General features: G+C 44.0%; 1 protein-coding gene across 1 annotated transcript; it reads left to right on the top strand.

The window, feature by feature from the left end:
• Positions 1 to 14707: 14707 nt before the first annotated feature.
• LOC101600614 (vomeronasal type-1 receptor 90-like) lies at positions 14708 to 15655 on the top strand. Its single transcript, XM_004653410.2, has one exon. It carries the CDS (start codon positions 14708 to 14710, stop codon positions 15653 to 15655), a length of 948 nt encoding a protein of 315 aa, XP_004653467.2.
• Positions 15656 to 22862: the final 7207 nt, after the last annotated feature.

Genomic DNA, 22862 nt, shown 5'->3' with positions numbered 1-22862 from the left:
TCATACTTTAGGGAGAACAGCTGCATGCTGAGGGTGTAGCAAACCTATTCACTGAATTAACTGCAGAAATTTCCCCCAATATTGGCAAAGGTGGGACATTCAGATACAGGAGGCATATAGAAACCCAAGTAGAAATGACCAGGAAAGACCTCTTAATAACACACTATAAAATGCAATAAGTACAAAACAAAACTTGTTAAAAGCTAAAAGAGAAAGCTAACGTCACATTTAAAGGTAAACCCAGTTGTGTCGGCAGAAACTCAATGTCAGGAGGGCATGGAATGACGCATTTTAATGTACTGGAAGAAAACAAATGCTAAGACTGCTACACTCAGCAAGGTTATCCTTCAGAATGGAAGAGGAAAAAATGTCCTTCCAAAATAAGCATGAACTAAGGGATATGCCAGTAGGCCAGCACAAAAACAAAACAAAACAAAAAAATAACACATGTTTTCTTTCATATGTGGAAACTAAAAATCAAATTGTATGGAAAGTAGAACTGGGTGTTTAGGGAATGGGAAGGGAGCAGGGGAGGGAGGAAAAAGAGAAATATAAGTAGAAGGGAGGGAAGACATGATCAAGGTAAGATATATGCAGGCATGGAAGTGTCACAGTAAAAACCATTAATCTATACAATTAATATTTGTTAATAATTATGATAACAAAAATTAAGCTTGTGTAGTTGATGGTCCATATGCTTGGAAGAATCAGGTGTCTGAGAAAAGATCATGAGTTTGGCGCCAGCCTAGGCTATATAACAAGATCCTCTTCCCCCAAAAAAGAAGAAGACGGGAAGAGGAAGGGAAGGAAGGGGAGGGGGGAGGAAGGAAGGAAAGAGAGAAAGGGAAGGGAAGAAGGTTCAGAGGTTAAAGCATGTGGTGGTTTGGTTCAGGTGTCCCCCATAAACTTAGGTGTTCTGAATGCTAGGTTTCCAGCTGATAGATATTTGGGAATTAATGCCTCCTCCTGGAGGGAGTGTATTGCTGGAGGTAGGCTTATGGGTGTTATAGCCAGTTTCCCCATGCCAGTGTTTGGCACACTCTCCTGTTGCTGTGGTCCACCTTATGTTGGCCAGGGGGTGATGTCCACCCTCTGCTCATGCCATCATTTCCCCTGCCATCGTGGAGCTTCCCCTTGAGACGGTAAGCCAAAATAAAGCTTCCCAGAAGCTGCTCTTGGTTGGGTGATTTCTACCAGCAATGCGAACCGGACTGCAACAGTAAACTGGTACTGAGGAGTAGGATTGCTGCAAGACACCTGACTGTGTGGCTTTGGCCTCTTGGAGCTGATTTTCAAGAGGAATATGGGAGGAGTTAAAACCTTGGCCTAAGAAATGCTTTGCAGTTCTATAAGTACTGGTCAGAGTTGAAAGACCTGAATACATTAAGAACTATGGACCGTGAGGTTTGGTTTATGAGGATGAGAAAGAGCTTTGCTTGGACTAGGCTAGCAGTTTGTGTGAGAAGCTTGCTCTTATGCCTGTGTCCTGAGAAGTTGTGCAGGGTTGCTCTGCATAGAAATGAACTGGGGTTGATATTGTATATATGTAATTACAATGATTGTAATGGGGAGGTAATATGATTGAGAATGGAATTTCAAACGGGAAAGTGTGGGGGTGGGGAGGGAGGGAATTACCATGGGATATATTTTATAATCATGGAAAATGTTAATAAAAATTAAAAAAAAAAAAAAAAAGGAGGAAATCAAGAGCCAACCTGACTCCATTTTAACAGCAAGAGCCATTTTGATATAATGACTATGTTAAATTTCTGTTTCTTAAATTTCTATGTCTGAGCTGGGGCCACAAATTGTTCCCTGGTTACTGTTCCCAGGTTTGTGTATTCATAACATTCTGGGAATAGTTTAACTGTAACAGCCGGTCTGCTTCTGTCACCGCGCTTGCTTGCCTCTGAAACCCTCTACCCTGTGATTTCTATGACTGCACCCTATAAAAAGAGGCTGAGAAGCCGACCCAGACCTGCTCTCTACACCCCTGCCTTAGCGAGGCAGCCACCAGACCAGCTGTATTGTGCACAAGTAAAAGCTTGCTTTTAATTTAATAAAAAAAAAAAAAAAAAAGAAATGAACTGGTGTGAACAGAGGGATATGGCACAGAAAGAAAAATCTTTGGGCATAAACTGCTGCCCGTTCACCTGCAAATTGTTTGAGAGATTACAACCTTTGAGATTGGGCCAGCTGACCTGCACTGGGGCAACAGGAAGAATGTAGACTTTTGAAGTGGCCTGAGTGCTCAAGGAGTGTCCTGTTCTTCAAAGTCTGCTTTATTCCCCCCTGGATTAACAAACTGGCACCCTATCTGGTATTGTGGAGTATAATAAATGCAGGAAAGAGAGGGTCATTGAGTTTTCAACACAGTCTTCTGTTTTGGAAATGGCCATGGGCAGTGTGAAGCAGGTTTGCTGGTTGCCTGTATAGAGACCCCATGGGGCCATGAGGATGAACCGTGACTTGCAGTGGAGACCCAGTGGAGATGCCGGGACCACGAGATGACTGCTAAGGAAAGCTGCCAGCCCCGATGAAGTTTTCCAGGACTGTGAGTAGCCTAGCTGGAGGGGCGGAATTGGAATGCCAGAGACTTGTTGCTGGTTAGAATTATCAGACTTGGAGATTTGTCACTGGCTAGAGTTGTTGGACTTGAAGCTACAGAGTTTGATGTTTGCCCTGGTTGTTTTAAGTCATGTATTGGTTGAATGTTTCGTTGCTATGCCCAATGCTGTCTTTTGCAGTGTGAATATTTATTCTGTACCATTATGGGTTTTTTGAGGCTATTTTTTTTAATTTTTATTTATTTATTTGAGAGCAACAGACACAGAGAGAAAGACAGATAGAGGGAGAGAGAGAGAATGGGCGCGCCAGGGCCTCCAGCCCCTGAGGCTATTTTTTGGTATTATGGCTCAGTTAAAAGATCTTGGAGGGCTGGAGAGATGGCTTAGCGGTTAAGCGCTTGCCTGTGAAGCCTAAGGACCCCAGTTCGAGGCTCGGTTCCCCAGGTCCCACGTTAGCCAGATGCACAAGGGGGTGCACACGTCTGGAGTTCATTTGCAGAGGCTGGAGGCCCTGGCGCGCCCATTCTCTCTCTCTCCCTCTATCTGTCTTTCTCTCTGTGTCTGTCACTCTCAAATAAATAAATAAATAAATAAATAAAAGATCTTGGACTATGGGGATATAGGAACATCATTGGAATTGATTAAAAACCATGGGACTTTTAAAGTTATGAATGCATTGCATTTTATATCATGTATGGTTATCAGTTTATGGGGGCCAGGGGTGGAATGTGGTGGTTTGATTCAGGTGTCCCCCATAAACTTAGGTGTTCTGAATGCTAGGTTCCTAGCTGATAGATACTTGGGAATTAATGCCTCCTGGAGGGAGTGTATTGTTGAGGGCGGGCTTATGGGCTTTATAGCCAGTTTCCCCATGCCAGTGTTTGGCACACTCTCCTGTTGCTGTTGTCCACCTTATGTTGGCCAGGGGATGATGTCCACTCTCTGCTCATGCCATCATTTCCCCCTGCCATCGTGGAGCTTCCCCTTGAGCCTGTAAGCCAAAATAAATCTCTCTTTCACAGAAGCTGCTCTTGGTTGGGTGATTTCTACCAGCAATGTGAACCTGACTGCAACAAGGCACACACGTGCAGAGCCTAAAGACCCAGATTTGATTCTCTGGTATCCACATAAGACAGATGCTCTAAATGGTGCATGCATCTGGAGTTCATCTGCAGTGACAGGAAGCCCTGGTGTGCACATGCTCATTCTCTGCCTCTCTTTCACTCTCATGAATAATGAATAAAATAACAAAAAAAGAAACTTTTTTAAAGAAATCGATCGCTAGTTCCAACGTAATGGAAACCACTCTTTCAGTTTTGTGACTGTATTTTGTTTACTGAAGGTAAACTGAGATTTATAGATTTCCTGGACTATTCAAGTTAACATATCTTAAATATTAGTGAGCAGTTAAGAACACAGAACCATGTGTCCTGACTTCCCCAGGCGTTAATTGCAATGTGCCTAACACAAAAGCATTATAGTACTTGGAAGACAATACTGATTAAAATTGTTATTTAAAAAATATTTTTAGTTATTTACTTGAGAGAAAGAGAGAGAGAGAATGGGCACACTAGGACCTCCCACTGCAAACGAACTCCAGACACATATGTACCAGCTTATACATCTGGCTTTACATGGGTACTGGGGAATCAAACCCAGACCCTCAAGCTTTGTAAACAAGCACCTGTAACCACTGATCCATGTCTCCAGCCCCTAATTAAAATTATTATGTATCAAGTAAGAGAATTCTTTGAAAGCTATTGCTTAATTGATAAGATAAATAAAAATTATTTTTGCAGGCTGGAGAGATGGCTTAGAGGTTAAGGAACTTGACTGCAAACCCTACCAACCTGGATTTGATTCTCCAGTACACACATATGTGTCTGGAGTTCATTTGCAGGGGTAGGAAGCCTGGTGTGCCTGTACTCTCTGTTGGCATCTCTCTCTCTTTCTCATGAATAATGAATAAAATAAAAAATATTTTTGCTACTATATTAATACTAAATTCAAGTCATATGACAACAACAGCAAGAAGAAAAATTACCAGAAGAAAAGTCTAAGTCTTGCCGGGCTTGGTGGCGCACGCCTTTAATCCCAGCACTTGGGAGGCAGGGGTAGGATGATTGCCATGAGTTCGAGGCCACCCTGAGACTACAGAGTGAATTCCAGGTCAGCCTGGGCTAGAGTGAGACCCTACCTCGAAAAACCAAAAAAAAAAAAGTCTAAGTCCTTTTTTTCAGTACTTAATACTTTTTCATTTGCTGTTTCTTCCTTGGGCCCAGATCCTGAAAAACCTTCCTTTCTCTTTGATTTGAGTGTGTGTGTGTGTGTGTGTGTGTGTGTGTGTGTGTGTGTGTGTGTGTGTACGCGCTGAACATGCACATTAACCAAGGTTCAGACTCCTCACAGGGTGGAGTCCAGCTCGGCATTGTGCTCTATGGCCCATCTGCCTGATACAACCTCAACTCCAGCCTCCGGCTCTGTCTCTGTTTTTCATTTCATTTCTTTTAAAGTTCACATTCAAATTCATTCAAAGCTTGACCCATGAAACTGGGTGTTTAGGAATCATAAAATACATAAACGGTACTGGCTGGAACAGGACAAGTCAGGGGAGCCCAGACCTGGAAAGAGCGCAGCCACCGCACATAGCAGGCAAAGGGCCCTCACATCCACCAAGACCCCATGGAAGCAAGCCCGCATCTCGGACCCCAGAGAGATGCTGCAAAAAAATCCCTCACCCACATGTGTCAAGGGTACTATGAGAAAAGTTTTATGCACAGCTCTCCCCAGATCATTATTAGCAGAACAGGGAGACAGGAACAACGTTCGCTGGGGACACCGCTGTTATTTGCTTCCCAGTGAGACCTTGTCACCATATTTACTATAGATGTTAAAATGACAGTCCTGCAGAGAAATGAACTAAAGACATTGTTTACTTAAAAAGATGTTCTTCTCAGGTGTGCCAACCTCCCTCATATCTTTGCCTGGGTAAATGACCGTCTATTCCACACAGAGAGAAGCTGTGGGCGAGCAGGTATGTCCTAAGCAAGCGGCAGAAGGAGCCAAATTGGGTTTCTAGGTGAAGTTTTTAGTAGTTTCAGATCAGAAATCCAGCTCCCACATGATGGACTTCTGCATAGTTCCACAGGGGAAATTTATTCTTAAGGTATCAAGTCCTTTGGTTGAGGCTTGGGAAATTAGTTTTGTTTTGTAAAGAAATAATGAATGCTTAATTTTAGTTTTCTATTTATCTTTCAAATAAAAGGATTTTCACTAGCTAGTTATATCAGTACCCAAGCTACATTTATTATGGGTTATTCATATACAAAGTGGTGTGTTCATTTTACATGCCCATTACATGCATTCTGTTTGACTTCTTTCCTTTGTACCAATGAAATAGCATGATTGTTAATATGTGTGAGTTCTAAAGGTCCAGAAATTCAAAACAATGTATTAGGTGCTCTGAAATGAAATGGGGTTCCTGATGAGAAACAACATCACATACACCATAATCTCACATTACTGCCAGTTATCCACAGGTATGTTCTTGGGAAAACTTCCCTGCGCAAGTGTGACTTTCACAAATTACAAACTAGTGGTCCTCAGAAGCACTGGCTCAGCGCAGCTAGGAAATGTCCAGTGGAAGTGCAGGGAACGTGGCATTGCGTTCAACTAAATGTTTGAGAAAAACAAGGAATGCTGATGTTTCTTTACTAGTGAATATAATTTCCAAGAGCTAGGCATAAAGAATATTTGAGTCCACTAATCTTTTCTCTGTGCACAACTCATTTAAAAATGCTTCTGCCTGGTTCTCTACTGTGGGTTATACCTAAAACTCATCTTTGTTTCGAGGAAAATGTGGAAAAGAGGAAACAAATCCTTCTCTCTCTCTCTCTCTCTCTCTCTCTCTCTCTCTCTCTCTCTTTCTCTCTCTCTCTCTCTCCCTCTCTCTCTCTCTCTCTCTCTCCATATGTATATGTATATATATATATGCCTGCCCCCCAATTCATAACATAACATGAATTTGCCATAAGCAGATGAACATGAACCTATTTCTTGTGTTGATACTAAGACACAAAGAATATGGTGAGACAAGGAAAAAGAAAAAACAAATCTGTCTGGCAAGAAAACTGGATTTGACTCATGTCATCATTGGATTGATCCTTCAGGCCCGTCTGGTCTCCAGGAATGACAGCTTAGTATTGAGAGGAGGCCCCATGGGACTTCCTGTTTCTTTACCGGAAAGAACACTTTCTTTTTCTACTGGCTTTTATCTCAGTAGAGATTCAAAACCAGCGATGTTACAAATGTTCTAGCTGCAGGTGTGAGCCCTGAGCTCTACTTTATAATGCCATGTGGCAAAAGCAACGGATCCTCACATCTAGAGTTTCAGAATAGCTGCCCTTCATTTGTCCGAACATGGTCTCGGGTTTTGTTCATCCATTCCTCTAGCTCTTCGGTTTCATGCCAGGCGGCCGCAGCACTGACACATGATTGGCGACGGTTTTTTCTTCCCTTAGGGCCAGTCTTTTCTCGCTAGTGCTCTTCCTGGTTCAGCTAGCACTGTGCCAACGGTAAAGCATGCTGCCCAGCTTAGCCTCAGCCTCAACCCACCTGCATGGAGCAGGACCCAGCTCCCCTCCCAGATCCCTTCTGTGCTTTCCTACTTTATTTGTTTGTTTGTTTGTTTTTAAATATTTTATGTTTATTTATTTGAGAGAGATACAGAAATAGGCATGGAGAGAGAGAGAAAGGGAGAGGAAGAGGGAGAGGGAGAGAATGGATGCACCAGGGCCTCCAGCCACTGCAAACAAAGTCCAGATGCGTGCATTCCCTTGTGCATCTGGCTTACATGGGTCCTGGGGATTTAAACTTGGGTCCTTTGGCTTTGCAGGCAAGCACCTTAACAGCTAAGCCATCTCTCCAGCCCTTTTGTTTTATGCTTTTTTTTTTTTTTTTTTCTTTTGAGGTAAGGTCTTTCTCTAGCCCAGGTTAACCTGGAATTCACTGTGTAGTCTCAGGCTGGCCTTGACCTCATAGGATCCTCCTACCTCAGCCTCCCAAGTGCTGGGATTAAAGGCACACGCCCCCTATTTTTACTTGCTAGAAGGTGATGGTGATGAGGATAAAGGTGGTGAAGCTGAACTATAAGGATGGTGACAAACTAAAGCCCGCTCATTTGCATACGTGGGGCAGGGCACGCATTTCCCAGCCCTGGACGTGCTTGACAGCACTCATACATCTCGCGAATGTTGAGATGAGGGTGATGCGCTCATACTGCAGGTGAGAAAGCAGACACGTCCTCCTTCCCTCTGTAACATGGTCACCCACAAGGTAATAAGTGTCCCTGCTTACACTGGGATCTACTGAGGAGTTTCCTCTTCCCCTCTTCCCATGCCCTCCCTGTGTCTCCTCTGGCCACTGGCCCCAGCACAATGACAATAACATTCAGCAATATATATGTGTGTATGTGTGTGTATATATATATATATATATATATATATATATATATATATATATATATTTTTATTTTTATTTTTTTTTTTTCTTTTGTGGCGACACCTTGTGTTGCAGGCTTGTTAACTCAGCCATGGCAGAACACAGATGTCTATGTCTGCTTCTTTGACCCACACAGCAAAGAAGTCTTAACTCTGTTGTCCTTCCTTAGGGCACTGTGGACCTCAATCTCTATCAGCGATAACAAACACTCAGATCTCTCTTTTGTATTTCTTCGCCTGTTCTGTTTCCTTATTGGCCTTTCCTTCCTCTTTCCCAAGGAAGGCTGTCCAAACGGTACCTGTTTCAAAAATCCATGTTGTTTTTCCCGTGATCTGGGTCTCTATTTGTAGAAGGTATATGTTTCCTTTGCTGTGTTAAAGAATATGCCTGTGCTTGGTACTAAGGCGAGCCCATTGTTACCTCAGCATCCATCCTTCCTAAGAGCCATGTTTGTGGAGGGTCTTCCAGATCATTCTGCAGATGGGAAAGATCTTCCCTGAACTCCCAGACCAAGCTGTGTGAGGTAGGTGTTAGCAAGAGAAGGAGAGAGTAGGAGACAAGATGCTGATAGGAAATCTTGTAGCCTGTGTTCATAAAGAGTTCACATATGGGCTGGAGAGATGGCTTAGTGGTTAAGCGCTTGCCTGTGAAGCCTAAGGACCCTGGTTTGAGGCTCATTTCCCCAGGACCCATGTTAGCCAGATGCACAAGGGGGCACACACGTCTGGAGTTTGTTTGCAATGGCTGGAAGCCCTGGCACGCCCATTCTCTCTCTCTCCCTCTGCCTCTTTAGCTCTCTCTGTCTGTCACTCTCAAATAAATAAAGAAAAAAAATTAAAAATAAATTTAAGAAAAAGGGTTCATATCCTCCAGAACATATTTTCTGTTAAAAAAAAATGCATAAGAAATAGCCATACACCTTACCTGCTAATACAAAGACTGAACAGAGGTATTTGGTGAAACTCTTTCATATAATCCACAAAATGAGGGTCGCATGCTCTGCTGTCTCTCCTGGTGCTCCATGGGTGTTAATGTTATTGGGTAGGTGACTCATAAAATTGTATCACTTGCCTTCTTCAGTACTCTGTAGAAAGATGTCAAGTTTTATGCTGGTAATGTATTTTTTTTTTAGTAAAAGGAAGTTTTCCAGGTAATTTTAAATAAGGATCCAGCTAGGCCTAGTTTTAAAAGAGTAACTTGAAATAGATATGTAGGAACATTCAACAATAATGAGATAGTTCTTCCTTCATCTTGTTCTATGGGATGCAGGCTTTGCTTTCAGTCAAGTTAACACACTTGAAAGTTGTGAGCTTTCTAGGAACATACTCAAAGACCCTTCACATGGCATGTTCTAATCATGCATGAATAAGGCTGGTGGACTATATTTTTTTTCCATATTATTTTAGGGAGGCTATAGTATGATAATTGTACATGCTTTAGAAAAATAACGCACAGGGGGCTGGAGAGATGACTTAGCAGTTAAAGTATTTCCCTGCAAAGCCAAAGGATCCCGGTTCAATTCTCCAGGACCCATGTAAGTCAGATGCACAAGGGGGCGCGTGCATCTGGAGTTCATTTGCAGTGGCTGGATGGCCTGACATGCCTATTTTCTCTCTCTCTATCTCTCTCTCTCTCTCTCTCTCTCTCAAACAAGTGAATAAAATACATTTTTTAAAAAAGAAAATGAATGTACAGATGCTATGGATTTAGCATAGTATTAATGAATGCTCATATAGACTTATTTCAAGTTCTCTTAAAACTTTATTAGTAAGCACTTTGCCTTACACAAAATAAAAGTCATGAAACAGACATTTTTCCATTTACATGTACGTGAACATCAGAAAGTGTGAGGGCAATGTGCTAGTGAACAAGTGTAACTTGTAAAGCTTAGAAACTCATAGACCTTTGATTAATATTTCATACTAGAAGGGGCTCCATGGAGGGAATCTTGGGGAACGGGACAGAAGAGACTGGTGGGAGGGGATTAAGATTGGTATATATTTTGTATATGTATGGATGTTGTCAATAAAGGGAAAAAATTATTTTATTTCTGAATTTATCAGGGAAGCAAACCAAAAATTTCAGAATGTGTGAACTGAGAAATAACATGCTGATTTATTTAATATTTTGGAAAATTCTAATATTGCTATAAAATTTTAACTTAGATAACCCACATTTTCCAAAATTTTAACAAAGTATCTATTTCAGTTCTGAATTTTAGATGGTTGCTCCTATTCATGTGTGTTTAAAAAATTACAAGGTCGCTGGGCGTGGTAGGGCACGCCTTTAATCCCAGCACTGGGAGGCAGAGGTAGGAGGATTGCTGTGAGTTTGCGGCTACCCTGAGACTAGATAGTGAATTCCAGGTCATCCTTGGCTAGAGTGAGACCCTACCTCAAAAGAAAAAAAAAGAAAAAGAAAAAGAAATTACAAGGTGTATAAGGTAAAGAAACTTGCTTGCAAAGCCTACCAGCCCAGGTTCAATTCCACAGCACCCACATAAAGTTGAATGTAAAGTGGAGGCTGCATCAAACTGGTGCATGCGTCTGGAGTTCATTTGCAGTGGTGAGAGGCCCCGGTACGTGAGCTCTCGCTCTCTCTCTCTTTGCAAATAAATAAATAAATATCACTTCTTTGTTGGAAAACTCCTAGGGTTTGGGTAGGATACTTGTCCTTTAAATAAAATCTTAAAATAAATTGTCTTTAATCCATTAAACCGTGGTTCCACTAGCCACACTGACCCCACATGCCTGGAGGGAAAAACAGTTGACTCATTCTACTTAATATTAACAACTGGACTCCATTCATATGTCACCTGGTATAGTGATTGTGATTTTAAGAAGCATGTGAGATGTGTATGTCTCTTGGAGAAGTCAGAGAGAAAAAAAAAACAAATATACCACCATAGAACATTCTAAGGTTTTGACAATTTTTATATCTTTTATCTTTTGGCAGCATCTGAGTTGATCAACAATCAGAACTGCATTATATCCAGAGTTACATGTTGGAAGCACTGCATAGTAATGGGCATAATATATCCAGTGTTTCTATGGCATCATCATGAGCCCAAAACACTTCCATCCTAGGTATGTACTGTTCATCTTTTTCCCTGGTATTGTAAATATGATTTGCTTGTTTTATAGACAGGATGGCTGGGAGTCAGGGTTGCAAGACTGCCCAAGATCACACTTGTAATGAAATATGTAAATAGGTAAGCATATATGTAAATATGTAAGCATATGTTAATTCAACCAATGTAAATGCCAGTCCTCATTTATCAACATTTGTTTTGTTACTATATGAGAATCAAGATAACACTAAAATAATCTAATTGCATATATCTAAGACATTGATACTTTTTTGCTTGGGAGAGTCTCACATCCCTTTCTACACAATCTTTCTCATTCAATTCACCAAAGAAAATTACACAGCTTTTAGAACACTTAACATTTAATCAAGATGCAGAGTAACACCAAATAAGACATTACTCTTGCTCTAAAAAACTTTTAAAAAATGAAGTAATAAAGAAATATTAGCTAGGTGTGGTGGTACACACCTTTAACTCCAGCACTTGGGAGGCAGAGGTAGGAAGATAGCCTTGAGTTCGAGGCCACCCTGAGACTACAAAGTGAATTCCAGGTCAGCCTGGGCTAGAGACCCTACCTCAAAAAAGAAAAAAAAGACTAAAAAAAAAAAAAGAAAAGAAAGAAAGAAAAGAAAAGAAATATTTTCTAATATGTGGTAATTTTCACAAGTGCATGTGTGTGCATATATGTGTATGTGCATGTTCATGTGTGTACATGTACATGTATGTGTAAGCCAGAGGACAACCTTGGGTGTTCCTCAGGATTATCATTCACTTTTTGTGTGACAGGGTTTCTCACTGGCCTGGTGATCACCAATGAGGCAGATTAACTGACCAGTGAGCCCCAGGGATCCGCCCGAGTCCATCTCCTCAGGGGTGGGATGACGAGCATGTACCACCATACCTGGCATTTAAAAAATATTTTATTTACATTTATTTATTTGTTTGACAGAAGAAGAGGGAGAAAGAGTGAGAGAATGGGCGCGCCAGGGCCTCCAGCCACTGCAAAGGTACTCCAGACACGTGCCCCCTTCTACATCTGGCTAACATAGGTCCTGGAGAATCGAACCTGGTGGGTCCTTTGGCTTTTCAGGCAAATGCCTGAACTGCTAAGCCATCTCTCCAGCCCCATACCTGGCATTTTAATGTAGATATTAGAGATAGAACTGAAGGCAAGCACTTAACCAACTGAGCTATCGCCCCAGCCCTTTTATGCCAATTTGTATTATACAAGAAAACGTAAGTGCTGCGGGAAGGAGGCAGCAACAGGAATGGCTAGAAAGTGGTGGGGGGAGGGAGGGAGTGGGGGTGGTCTTCGGAAGTCATAAGGTAGACAAGTGGAAGGAAGACAAGAACAGGGTGCATCGTGATTGAACCATATATTTTCTTTTTAAAATATTTTTAAGGGCTGGAGAAATGGCTTAGTGGTTAAGCGCTTGCCTGTGAAGCCTAAGGACCCCGGTTCGAGGCTCGGTTCCCCAGGTCCCACGTTAGCCAGATGCACAAGGAGGCACGCGCGTCTGGAGTTGGTTTGCAGAGGCTGGAAGCCCTGGCGCGCCCATTCTCTCTCTCTCCCTCTATCTTTCTCTCTGTGTTTGTCGCTCTCAAATAAATAAATAAATAAATGAACAAAAAATAATTTAAAAAACATATTTTTAAGTTTTTTGTTTACTTTTATTTATTTATTTGAGAGAGAGAGAGAGAGAGAGAGAATGGGCACACCAGGGTCTCCAGCTAATGTAAACAAACTCCAGATACATGCGCCCCCTTGTGCATCTGGCTTATGTGCGTCCTGGGGAATCGAGCCTCCAACCAGGATCCTTAGGCTTCACAGGCAAGAGCTTAACCGCTAAGCCATCTCTCCAGCCCCCAAAATATTTTTATTTATTTATTTGCGAAGAGTGAGATAGAAGAGGGACAGGGAGAATGGGAGTGCCTGGCCCCAGCTGCTGCAAAGGCACTCCACGCGCATGTGGCACTTGGTGCAGCTGGCTTTACGTGGGAACTGGGGAAATCAAAGCCATTAATGGCAGGCTTCGCAAGCAACAAAAGTCATGAGACGGGCATCTTTCCATTTACATGGACGTGAGCATCACAAAATGTGAGGGCAATGTGCTAGTGAACAAGTGTAACCTGTAAAGCTTAGAAACGCATAAACCCTAGATTAATATTTTTATACTAGGAGGGGCTCCATGGAGGGAATCTTGGGGAAGCGGACCAAACAGACTGGTGGGAGAGGATTACGATTGGTGTATATTTTGTATATGTGTGGATGTTGTCAATAAAAGGGAAATTTTTTATTTTGTTTCCGAATTTATCATGGAAGCAAACCAAATATTTCTGAACGTGGGCTGGAGAGATGGCTTAGCGGCTAAGGCACTTGTCTGCAAAGCCAAAGGACCCAGGTTTGACTCCCCAGGGCCTACACAAGCCAAATGCTCAAGGTGGCGCATGCATCTGGAGTTCGTTTACAGTAGCTGGGGGGCCTGGTGTGCCCGTTTTCTCTCTCTCTCTCTCAAATACATAATAAACAAATGTCTGAATTGAGAAATACATGCTGATTTACTTAATAATATTTTGGAAAATACTAATATTGCTATAAAATTTTAACTTAGATAATGCACATTTTCCAAAATTTTAACAAAGTATCTACTTCAGTTCTGAATTTTAAATGGTTCATGTGTGTTTAAAAAATTCCAAGGTCTGGGCTGGAGAGATGGCTTAGCGGTTAAGCGCTCGCCTGTGAAGCCTAAGGACTCCGGTTGGAGGCTCAGTTCTCCAGGTCCCACGTTAGCCAGATGCACAAGGGGGCGCACGCGTCTGGAGTTCGTTTGCAGAGGCTGGAAGCCCTGGCGCCATTCTCTCTCTCCCTCTATCTGTCTTTCTCTCTATGTCTGTCGCTCTCAAATAAATAAATAAATAAATAAAAATTCCAAGGTCTATGAGGGCTGCTGAGCCATCTCTCCAGTCCCTGGTCCATATGTCTTCTTTTTTATTTTTTAGATTATTTTAAAATATATTTTATTTGCCGGGTGTGGTGGCACACGCCTTTAATCCCAGCACTCAGGAGGCAGAGGTAGGAGGATCGCCGTGAGTTCGAGGCCACACTGAGACTCCATAGTGAATTCCAGGTCAGCCTGGGCTAGAGTGAGACCCTACCTTGAAAAACCGAAAAAAAAAAAAAAAGTATATATATATATATATATATATAGAGAGAGAGAGAGAGAGAGAGAGAGAGAGAGAGAGAGAGAGAGGACGAGAACGTGAGAGAGCATGGGCGCACCAGGGCCTCCAGCCACTGCAAACGAACTCCAGACACGGTGTCCCATTGAGCATCTGGCTAACGTGGGTCCTCGGAATTGAACTGGGGTCCTTTGGCTTTGCAGGCAAACGCCTTAACCACTAAGCCATCTCTCCAGCCCGGTCCATATGTTTTCATGGCAGCAATGGTGCTGATTGAGATTGATGAAGATGGCAGCGTTTATGAGAGACATTTTTGTTGCTGTTGTTTTTGCTTTATTTTCAGGCACTCACCGCATGCTCCTCTGCCCTGTAGATGAATAAACACGTCACCATCATTGGCATAACCAACGCCTTTCTCTCTGAAGTGGCCATTGGAATCTCAGCCAACACCGCCGTCCTCCTTCTGCAGGCGCTCACGCTGCATCAGCACAGGCTCCAGGCGGTCAGCTTGGTCACTGTCCTCTTGGCTGTGACCCACACGGCCATGCTGCTGACCACGGCCTTTATAGCCACCGACATTCTGGGCTCCCGGGGTTTCTGGCAGGACGTCACGTGTAAATCGGTGCTCTCCTTGTACAGGCTGGCGCGGAGCCTTTCCATTTGTGCCACCTGCTACCTGAGTGTCCTGCAGGCCATCACCCTCAGCCCCAGGAGCTCCTGTCTGGCAAAGTTCAAATGTAAATCCCTACCTCACAATCTGTGTGGCTTTCTCGTCCTGTGGGTCTTCTATATGTCCTTGAGCGGTCACTTCTTAAGCCTCATCGCTGCCACACCCAATGTGACCTCAGAGATGCGTGTATTTGTCACCAAGTCCTGTGCTCTTTGGCCCTTGGATTATTTCCTCCGACACTTCCTTTTCGTACTGGTTGTCTTCCGGGACACTGTCCTGATGGCGCTCATGTCTCTGTCCAGCGGGTACATGGTGATTCTCCTGTGCGGGCACCAGCGACGGGCTGGGCACCTTCACAGCGCCAGACTCTCTGCAAAAGCATCTGCTGAACAAAGGGCCGCCCAGACGGTCCTGCTGCTCATGAGCACCTTCGTGGTCATGTACTTCCTGGACTGTGCTGCCTCCTTGTCGAGAGTCATGTGGAATAATGACCCAGTTTATCGCTGTGTCCAGCTGCTCATGTCCAATGGCTACGCCACCGTCAGTCCCTTGGTGTTCATCAGCGCTGAACAGCATACCATTAACTTCTTGAAATTCACATGTGGGAGGACCGTCAATGCTTGCTTGCTCTGTGATGGACAGTGTTCATGAACATGAGCGAACACATTGGCTTTACAGTAATGAATCATGGCAGACCATATCTGCTCTTTGGGTTTAAAAAATATGGAAATTGAACTGGGTGTGGTGGCACATGCCTTTAATCCCAGCACTTGGGAGGCAGAGGTAGGAGGATTGCTGTGAGTTCAAGGCCACCCTGAGACTACATAGTGAATTCCAGGTCAGCCTGGGCTAGAGTGAGACCCCACCTCGAAAAACCAAAAGAAAAAATTAAAAAATGTAAAAATAGGGCTGGAGAGATGGCTTAGCAGTTAAGCGCTTGCCTGTGAAGCCTAAGGACCCCGGCTCAAGGCTCAGTTCCCCAGGTCCCACGTTAGCCAGATGCACAAGGGGGCGCACGCGTCTGGAGTTCGTTTGCAGAGGCTGGAAGCCCTGGAGCGCCCATTCTCTCTCTCTCCCTCTATCTGTCTTTCTCTCTGTGTCTGGTGCTCTCAAATAAATAAATTAAAAATTAAAAAAAATGTAAAAATATGCTTTCTCTATTAAACCTGTTTTTGTTTTTAAATTTTATTTATTTATTTATTTATTTAAGAGAGAGAGAGAAAGATGCAGACCCAGAGAGACTAAGTGTGGGCGAGCCAGGGCTTCTTGCCACGGCAAACAAACTCCAGATGCATGTGGCACTTAGAGCATCTGCCTTTACATGGGTACTGGGGAATTGAACTCAGGTCTTTAGGCTTGGCAGGCAAGCACTTTAATGGCTGAGCTATGTCTCCAGCCCTAAAACTTTTTAATAAAAAAATTTAATGTAAGCCTGTTTTTGATACACGTATCAGATAAATACATAATGTATCACTGAAGCTTATCCCACTCTGAGATAATACGAGTAGCTAATATTTCAGATTTTATTCAGGCAGGGAGATGTATGAAATAGTTCTTAATCACTATGGTGTAGGAGAGCTTATATACTAATAAACACATGAGATTTGGACGGACTTTTTTTTTAAATTTTTTATTTATTTATTTGAGAGCGACAGACACAGAGAGAAAGATAGAGGGAGAAAGAGAGAATGGGCCCGCCAGGGCTTCCAGCCTCTGCAAACGAACTCCAGACGCGTGCGCCCTCTTGTGCATCTGGCTAACGTGGGACCTGGGGAGCTGAGCCTCGAACCGGGGTCCTTAGGCTTCACAGGCAAGCGCTTAACCGCTAAGCCATCTCTCCAGCCCTGGACGGACTTTTAATAAGTCAAATGTCATGGTGATCTGTATTTCACTGAACTTGGCATTTCATCATGATTTCCATATCATTTACCATGATCTACAGATATTATGAAATACCTATCAAAATCCACATGCCATTTTTTTTACAGAAATAGAAAAATAATCTTAAAAATCCATATGGAGCCATAGAAGAGGCTACTGTTTGAGCCTGCCCAAAACTCAGGTGATGACATTCTGACAGTGTCAGGAGGTAGAACCTTTAAGAGATGACTAGGAACCAAGAGAGGTGGCTTGAGTCTGCAATGCCAGCCCTTTAGCGATAGACCCAAAGCCAGGCATGGTGACGCACACCTTTAATCCCAGCACTCAGGAGGCAGAGGTAGGAGGATTGCCATGAGTTCAAGGCCAGCCTAAGACTACATAGTGAATTCCAGGTCAGTCTGGGCTAGAGTGAGACCCTACCTTGAAAAACCAGGTAGAACCAGGTAGGCTAGTTCAAGGCCATACTCAACTACATAGCAAGTTCAAGGCTGGCCTGGGCTACATGAGCTCCGGTGTCAGGAAAAAAAAAAAGATACAAAAAAAACAGGAGTGGGGTTTGAACCCCAGAAACCACATGAAAAAAGCCATGTATGGCAGCATGTGTTTATAATCCTAGCATTGAGGAGGCAGGCTAGCTAGCTACTCTAGCTTAAGTGGTGAGCTCCAGGCTAACAAGAGACTGCCTCTGAAAAAGGTGGATGTCACCAGAGGTTGCCCTCTGCCCTTCACACGAGCATGCACACATGCATGTGCACCTTGCACACACGTGCACCCCTCCACACTCAAACCTCCATATACATATAGACACACTCAGGCCAAAAAAGAAGAAAGAAAAAAAAAATATTAGGCAATGAAGACCCCTCTCTTGTGGCTAAGGTTCAGGTTTCGCACAGTAGGAAGACCTTCATCAAATGCCAGAGCTTTAATCTTAGGAGTCCCATCATCCAGAGTAATGAGAAAATACATTCTCCATATCAACTAACCGACAAGGTCATTCAAACCCAAGCCACAGTGAATAAATACATTAACTTGATTTAATTGCGCCATTATGTATTCAAAAACTTGTACCCCAAAAATATATACAACTATAGTTTGTCAAATAATAAACTCTAAAATAAGAACAAAGTCAGATATAATTTCAAAGCTGTGAAGATAACTAATCAAAACCAAAGAAGGGACCGGGTGTGGTGGCGCACACCTTTAATCCCAGCACTCGGGAGGCAGAGGCAGGAGAAGTGCCATAAGTTCAAGGCCACCCTGAGACGACATAGTGAATTCCAGGTCAGCCTGGACTAGAGACCCTAACTGGAACCCCCACCCCCAAACAAAACAACAACAACAACAAAAAACCGGAGGGGATAGAGAGATGGCTCAGCAGTTAAGGGCACTTCCTGTGCAAGGATGAGGGCCTGAGGAGGCCTGAAAACACCTGAGTCCAAATCTCCAGGGTCCACGTACACAGCTGAGTGTGGCCTCATGCGCCTGGACTCCAGTCCTACAAAGGAGAGCAGGAAATTGTCCAGGCTTGTGGGGGGCGGGGAAGAGCAAGCTCCCGTATCTGTATGAGACCCCGGCTCAAAATAGGAATGAGTGGAAGAGCAGTGGAATGGGATACCCTAAAAACAAGCACCCCATACCATAGGTCAGAGCATGGAGCACTGCAAAGGTGCACACACATGCAGACACCACACACACACACACACACACACACACACACACACACACACATATACACACACACACACACACACACATACCCCACACACACATGCAGACACACAGATAAAAGATTTTTTTTTTTAGTGCTGGAGAGATGGCTTAGTAGTTAAGGTGCTTGCCTGCAAAGCCAAAGGACCTCGGTTCAATTCCCCAGCATCCACATAAGCCAGATGCACAAGGAGACTCATGCATCTAGAATACGTTTGCAGTGGCTGGAAGCCATACAGCACCCATTCTCTCTCTTTCACTCTCACTCTGCCTCTTTCCCTCTCTCAAATAAATAAATAAAATTAGAATATTTTAAAAAGATCTTTTAAAAATAAACTAAAAACCAAAGGAATAAAGAAATCCCCAGGGAAGATATGGAAATGTATATTCCTTGTATATTATTGGTGGGAATGCAAAATGGTACGGTAGGCATAGATATGAGCATGGAATTTGCTCAAAAAAATAAATAAAAGTAGGGGCTAGAGAGATGGCTTAGCACTTAAAGCATTTGCCTGCAAAGCCAAAGGACTCAGGTTCAACTCCCCAGGACCCACGTAAGCCAGATGCACAAGGAGGTGCATGTGTCTGGAGTTCATTTGCAGTGGCGGGAGGCCCTGACATGCCCTTTCTCAAGCTGCCTCTTCCTCCTTCTTTCTCTCTCTCAAATAAATAAATAATTTAAAAAATTAAAAGTAGAAACTGTAAGGGTCCAAGAATCGCTAAAGAAAGAACCCAGACTCAAATAGTACGTAAAAGCAAAGAGCGTTTATTCTACAGCGTCAGCCAGCATGCAGGGGGTCGACCATTGATAGAAAAATAGCAGCCCCGAGAGGAGCTCACGGGCTCCTTTAAGCAAAACTAAGGAAGGTTCTGACGGACAGTTAGTTCTACAGTTTGACTGGCTAATTTGAACAAGGGTTGCATTTGATTAGCCTACAATTACATCTATACATCCTTGATTGGTTGGGGCTGATAGACCTTGATTTTCCAGGAAGTGACTCAGCTTTTCTCTGGCCAGGACAGTCACTGATTAATGGCCCTTTGTTCTAACTTGAGGCCTAGCCTGGGAGGTGTTTTGCTGAAGCCTATCATGGCGTCGATTTAGTTCTTTCAAAACCACGCATGATGGTGCACACCTTTAGTCCCAACATTTGGGAGGCTGAGGTAGGAGGATTGCCATGAATTTGAGGCAGCCTAGACTACATGTGAGTTCCAGGTCAGTCTGGGCTAGAGTGAGACATTGCCTCAAAAAAAAAAAAAAAGTAGAACCATGATATTTTGCAGCCATCCCTTCCTGAGTGTGCACCCAAACAAGTGACAGCCAGGATCTCTGGGAGATATGAGTACTCCCTGGCTCATGGCATTATTATGCATTATTTTTGCCAAAGACCACCAAATGTCCACACTTAGTCTTCCAGGGTTCCTACCTTCCAGGTAGCCTACTCCCTGGATCTCACTTCCTTTATCTCTGCCCAAAGCTAGCAGAAGCAACAGAATAGATCATTGCATCTTGGCTCGGATAGAAGTGTGGTCTGGTGGGATTAAAGGAGAGGCACAAAGAGGAAGCGCTTTAATAAGTAAGGTTTGCTCCAGGCAGGACTCGGTGGCTGCACAAGACTTCACCAGGAGAACCCAGAGGAAGGGAATGGAAAGTCACCAACAAGCCAGGGGAGCCCACATGTGCAAGGGCAGAGAAACAAAGATACCTTTTGTTACCAGGGAGTTGGTGCCTTTGTGTTTGCCAGAAACATGGGGTGTGTATGTGAGAGGTAGCCAGGGCCGGTTCCTCAAGGAATTGAGATTTGACCCTATGGTGCAGATTGGGCTCTCAGACGCCTGCGCACAAATGCAAGTGATGCTGAATCACAGACTCAACTCTCCAGGCCGTGTGCCCTGGCCGAGACTTGCACTCACCAGGAGGAAGCACGCGAAAATCAAGGGGTTCTGACTCCCTGTAGACCCTTCACATACAATGTCTCGTTGATTTCCCACAATTCCATACGGGAGGGATCATGAGCATCATCTTATAGACACCGAAACTGAGGCTGAGATGTGGAGAAGAAAAAAAAAAAAATACTGCAGGAGATCCTCCTAAAAGGGATCCCTCAGGTCACACTCCATTGGTCTGAAAGGTTGTGGGGAACCCCCATCATAAATACACCTGGTTGTTTGCCCTGGGGTCATCTTGGCTTCGTCTGGAAGAATGGAAGCTCAAAGTGTATCACTGATTTATGGTAGGCATCACAGGGCATGGGCACGAGTATCAAATCCTAACTGCAAGACGAAATAATCCGTACTGTCATTCCAGCTCCTTCTCCCCGTGCAAGCAGACTCTGCAAAAAAGTACATCTATGCAGGTGGACAAGAGAGCTTGCCTAGCATGTATGAGGCCCTAGGGTTGATCTCCAGCACCACAAAAAATAAATAAATAGGGCTGGAAAGATGGCTTAGCGGTTAAGCGCTTGCCTGTGAAGCCTAAGGACCCCGGTTCGAGGCTCAATTCCCCAGGACCCACGTTAGCCAGATGCACAAGGGACTGCACGCGTCTGGAGTTCGTTTGCAGTGGCTGGAAGCCCTGGTGCGCCCATTCTCCCTTTCTCCAACTCTTTTTCTCTCCATCACTCTCAACTAAATAAATAAAAATTAAAAATAAATAAACAAACAAAATAATTTCTTTTTAAAAAATATATTTTACTTTTAGGTATTTATTTGAGAGGGAGACAGAGAGGGAGAAGGAGAATGGGTGCACCAGAGCCTCTAACCACTGCAAACAAACTCCAGATGCACGCGCCACCTTGCATATCTGGCTTACGCGGGTCTCTGGGGAATTGAACCTGAGTCCTTTGGCTATGTAGGCAAGTGCCTTAACTGCTAAGCCATCTCTCCAGTCCAACAACAAAATCAGTTCTAAAAGACACCATTTTCCCTCATGCCCTTCCTGAAAAACAAGGCTAGGTCTACTCCTGATTTCTCCCTCCTCCTTGCTTTGGGCTATTTTCGGATTTGGTTTGTTTTTACTGTCTTGGATGCAATCCCATTTGCAACTCCTTGTAAGAGAAAAAGCCTGAAATCTAACACATTTTAATTAAAAGAAATTTTCCTGAGAAACCAGCACACATTGATTTTTACCTAATGCTAGCTTGGGTGGAACATAAATGGGACTTTTCAAGAGGGGAAAGAAAAATCCTCCTGAGTAGATTTTGTTTCTTTGCGTATGAAAATTAGATTCAGCAAAGACAAGGGATTGCCTCCCACCTTGGCCAAGTTTTACAGAGTATCCAGGCAACAGCATTTGCAGGCAGAGGCCAGGAGCAAATTCAGAGCCTCACCTCGCTTCTGAGTGAAACTGCGTGTCTTGCTCTGAAATATGCTGGAGGTGTCCTTCTACCCTCCTTCCTTTTCATAGCTGGGAAGTTAATCCATACACAGCTTTCACTGAAAGTTGTATTGAAATTATAGGCTTGGGCTGGAGAGATTGCTTAACAGTTAAGGCGCTAGCCTGAGAAGCCTAAGGACCCATCTTAGAGTCTTCAGATCCCGTTAGCCAGATGCACAAAGGTGAGGCAGGTGCAAGGTCGCGCATACCCACTAGGTGGCGCAAGCGTCTTTAATAAATTATAGGCTTTGTTGTGATTTGAATGTGAAATGTCCGTCGTGAGTTCGAGGCCACCCTGAGACTACATAGTGACTGCCAGGTCAGCCGTGACTAGAGCAAGACACTACGTTGAAAAACAAAATTAAGAACGAAAGAAAGAAGGACGGAAGGAAGAGAAGAACAGAGAGGCATCTAGGTAGGTTCCCAACGGGAGGAGGACTGACTGGAGCCTCTAGGGTCTACAAGCCCACTGTTCTCACCTGGCTTCTCTGGCCCTCTTCGGAGCACAGCTGCCCCGCCTCCTCCCAAGGCTCACAGCCACTTCCAAGATTCCTCACAAGCTGGTCTCCTTCCTGGAATGCCAGGGCCCCACCCGGATCCACCAGGTCCGTCCAGCCACCTCCTCAGATCTACACGACACCCTCAGACGCCCAGGACTCTCTCCCATCTCCCTGTCTTGTAGCCTTCGCGGGAAGAAGATGGCCCGTGCGGGTTTATCACAGCAGGGCTCTGGGCGGATTTTCTATTTTTAGTTACTTTTCTATGGACTCATGGTCTGTTTCCCGAGGGGCTCCCAGAGTGGCTTCCACCGCGGGGTCCACTGTGATGCCTGCGGAGACCTCTATGTGATCGAAGGATGAAGGCGTGGACCGAAGGCGACTTGGAGAGGAGCCG

This window comes from Jaculus jaculus, chromosome 1 (assembly GCF_020740685.1).
Source record: "Jaculus jaculus isolate mJacJac1 chromosome 1, mJacJac1.mat.Y.cur, whole genome shotgun sequence".
NCBI lineage: Eukaryota > Metazoa > Chordata > Mammalia > Rodentia > Dipodidae > Jaculus > Jaculus jaculus.
Note: the sequence above shows the minus strand (reverse complement) of the source record. Positions and strands in the feature narration are given on the sequence as shown.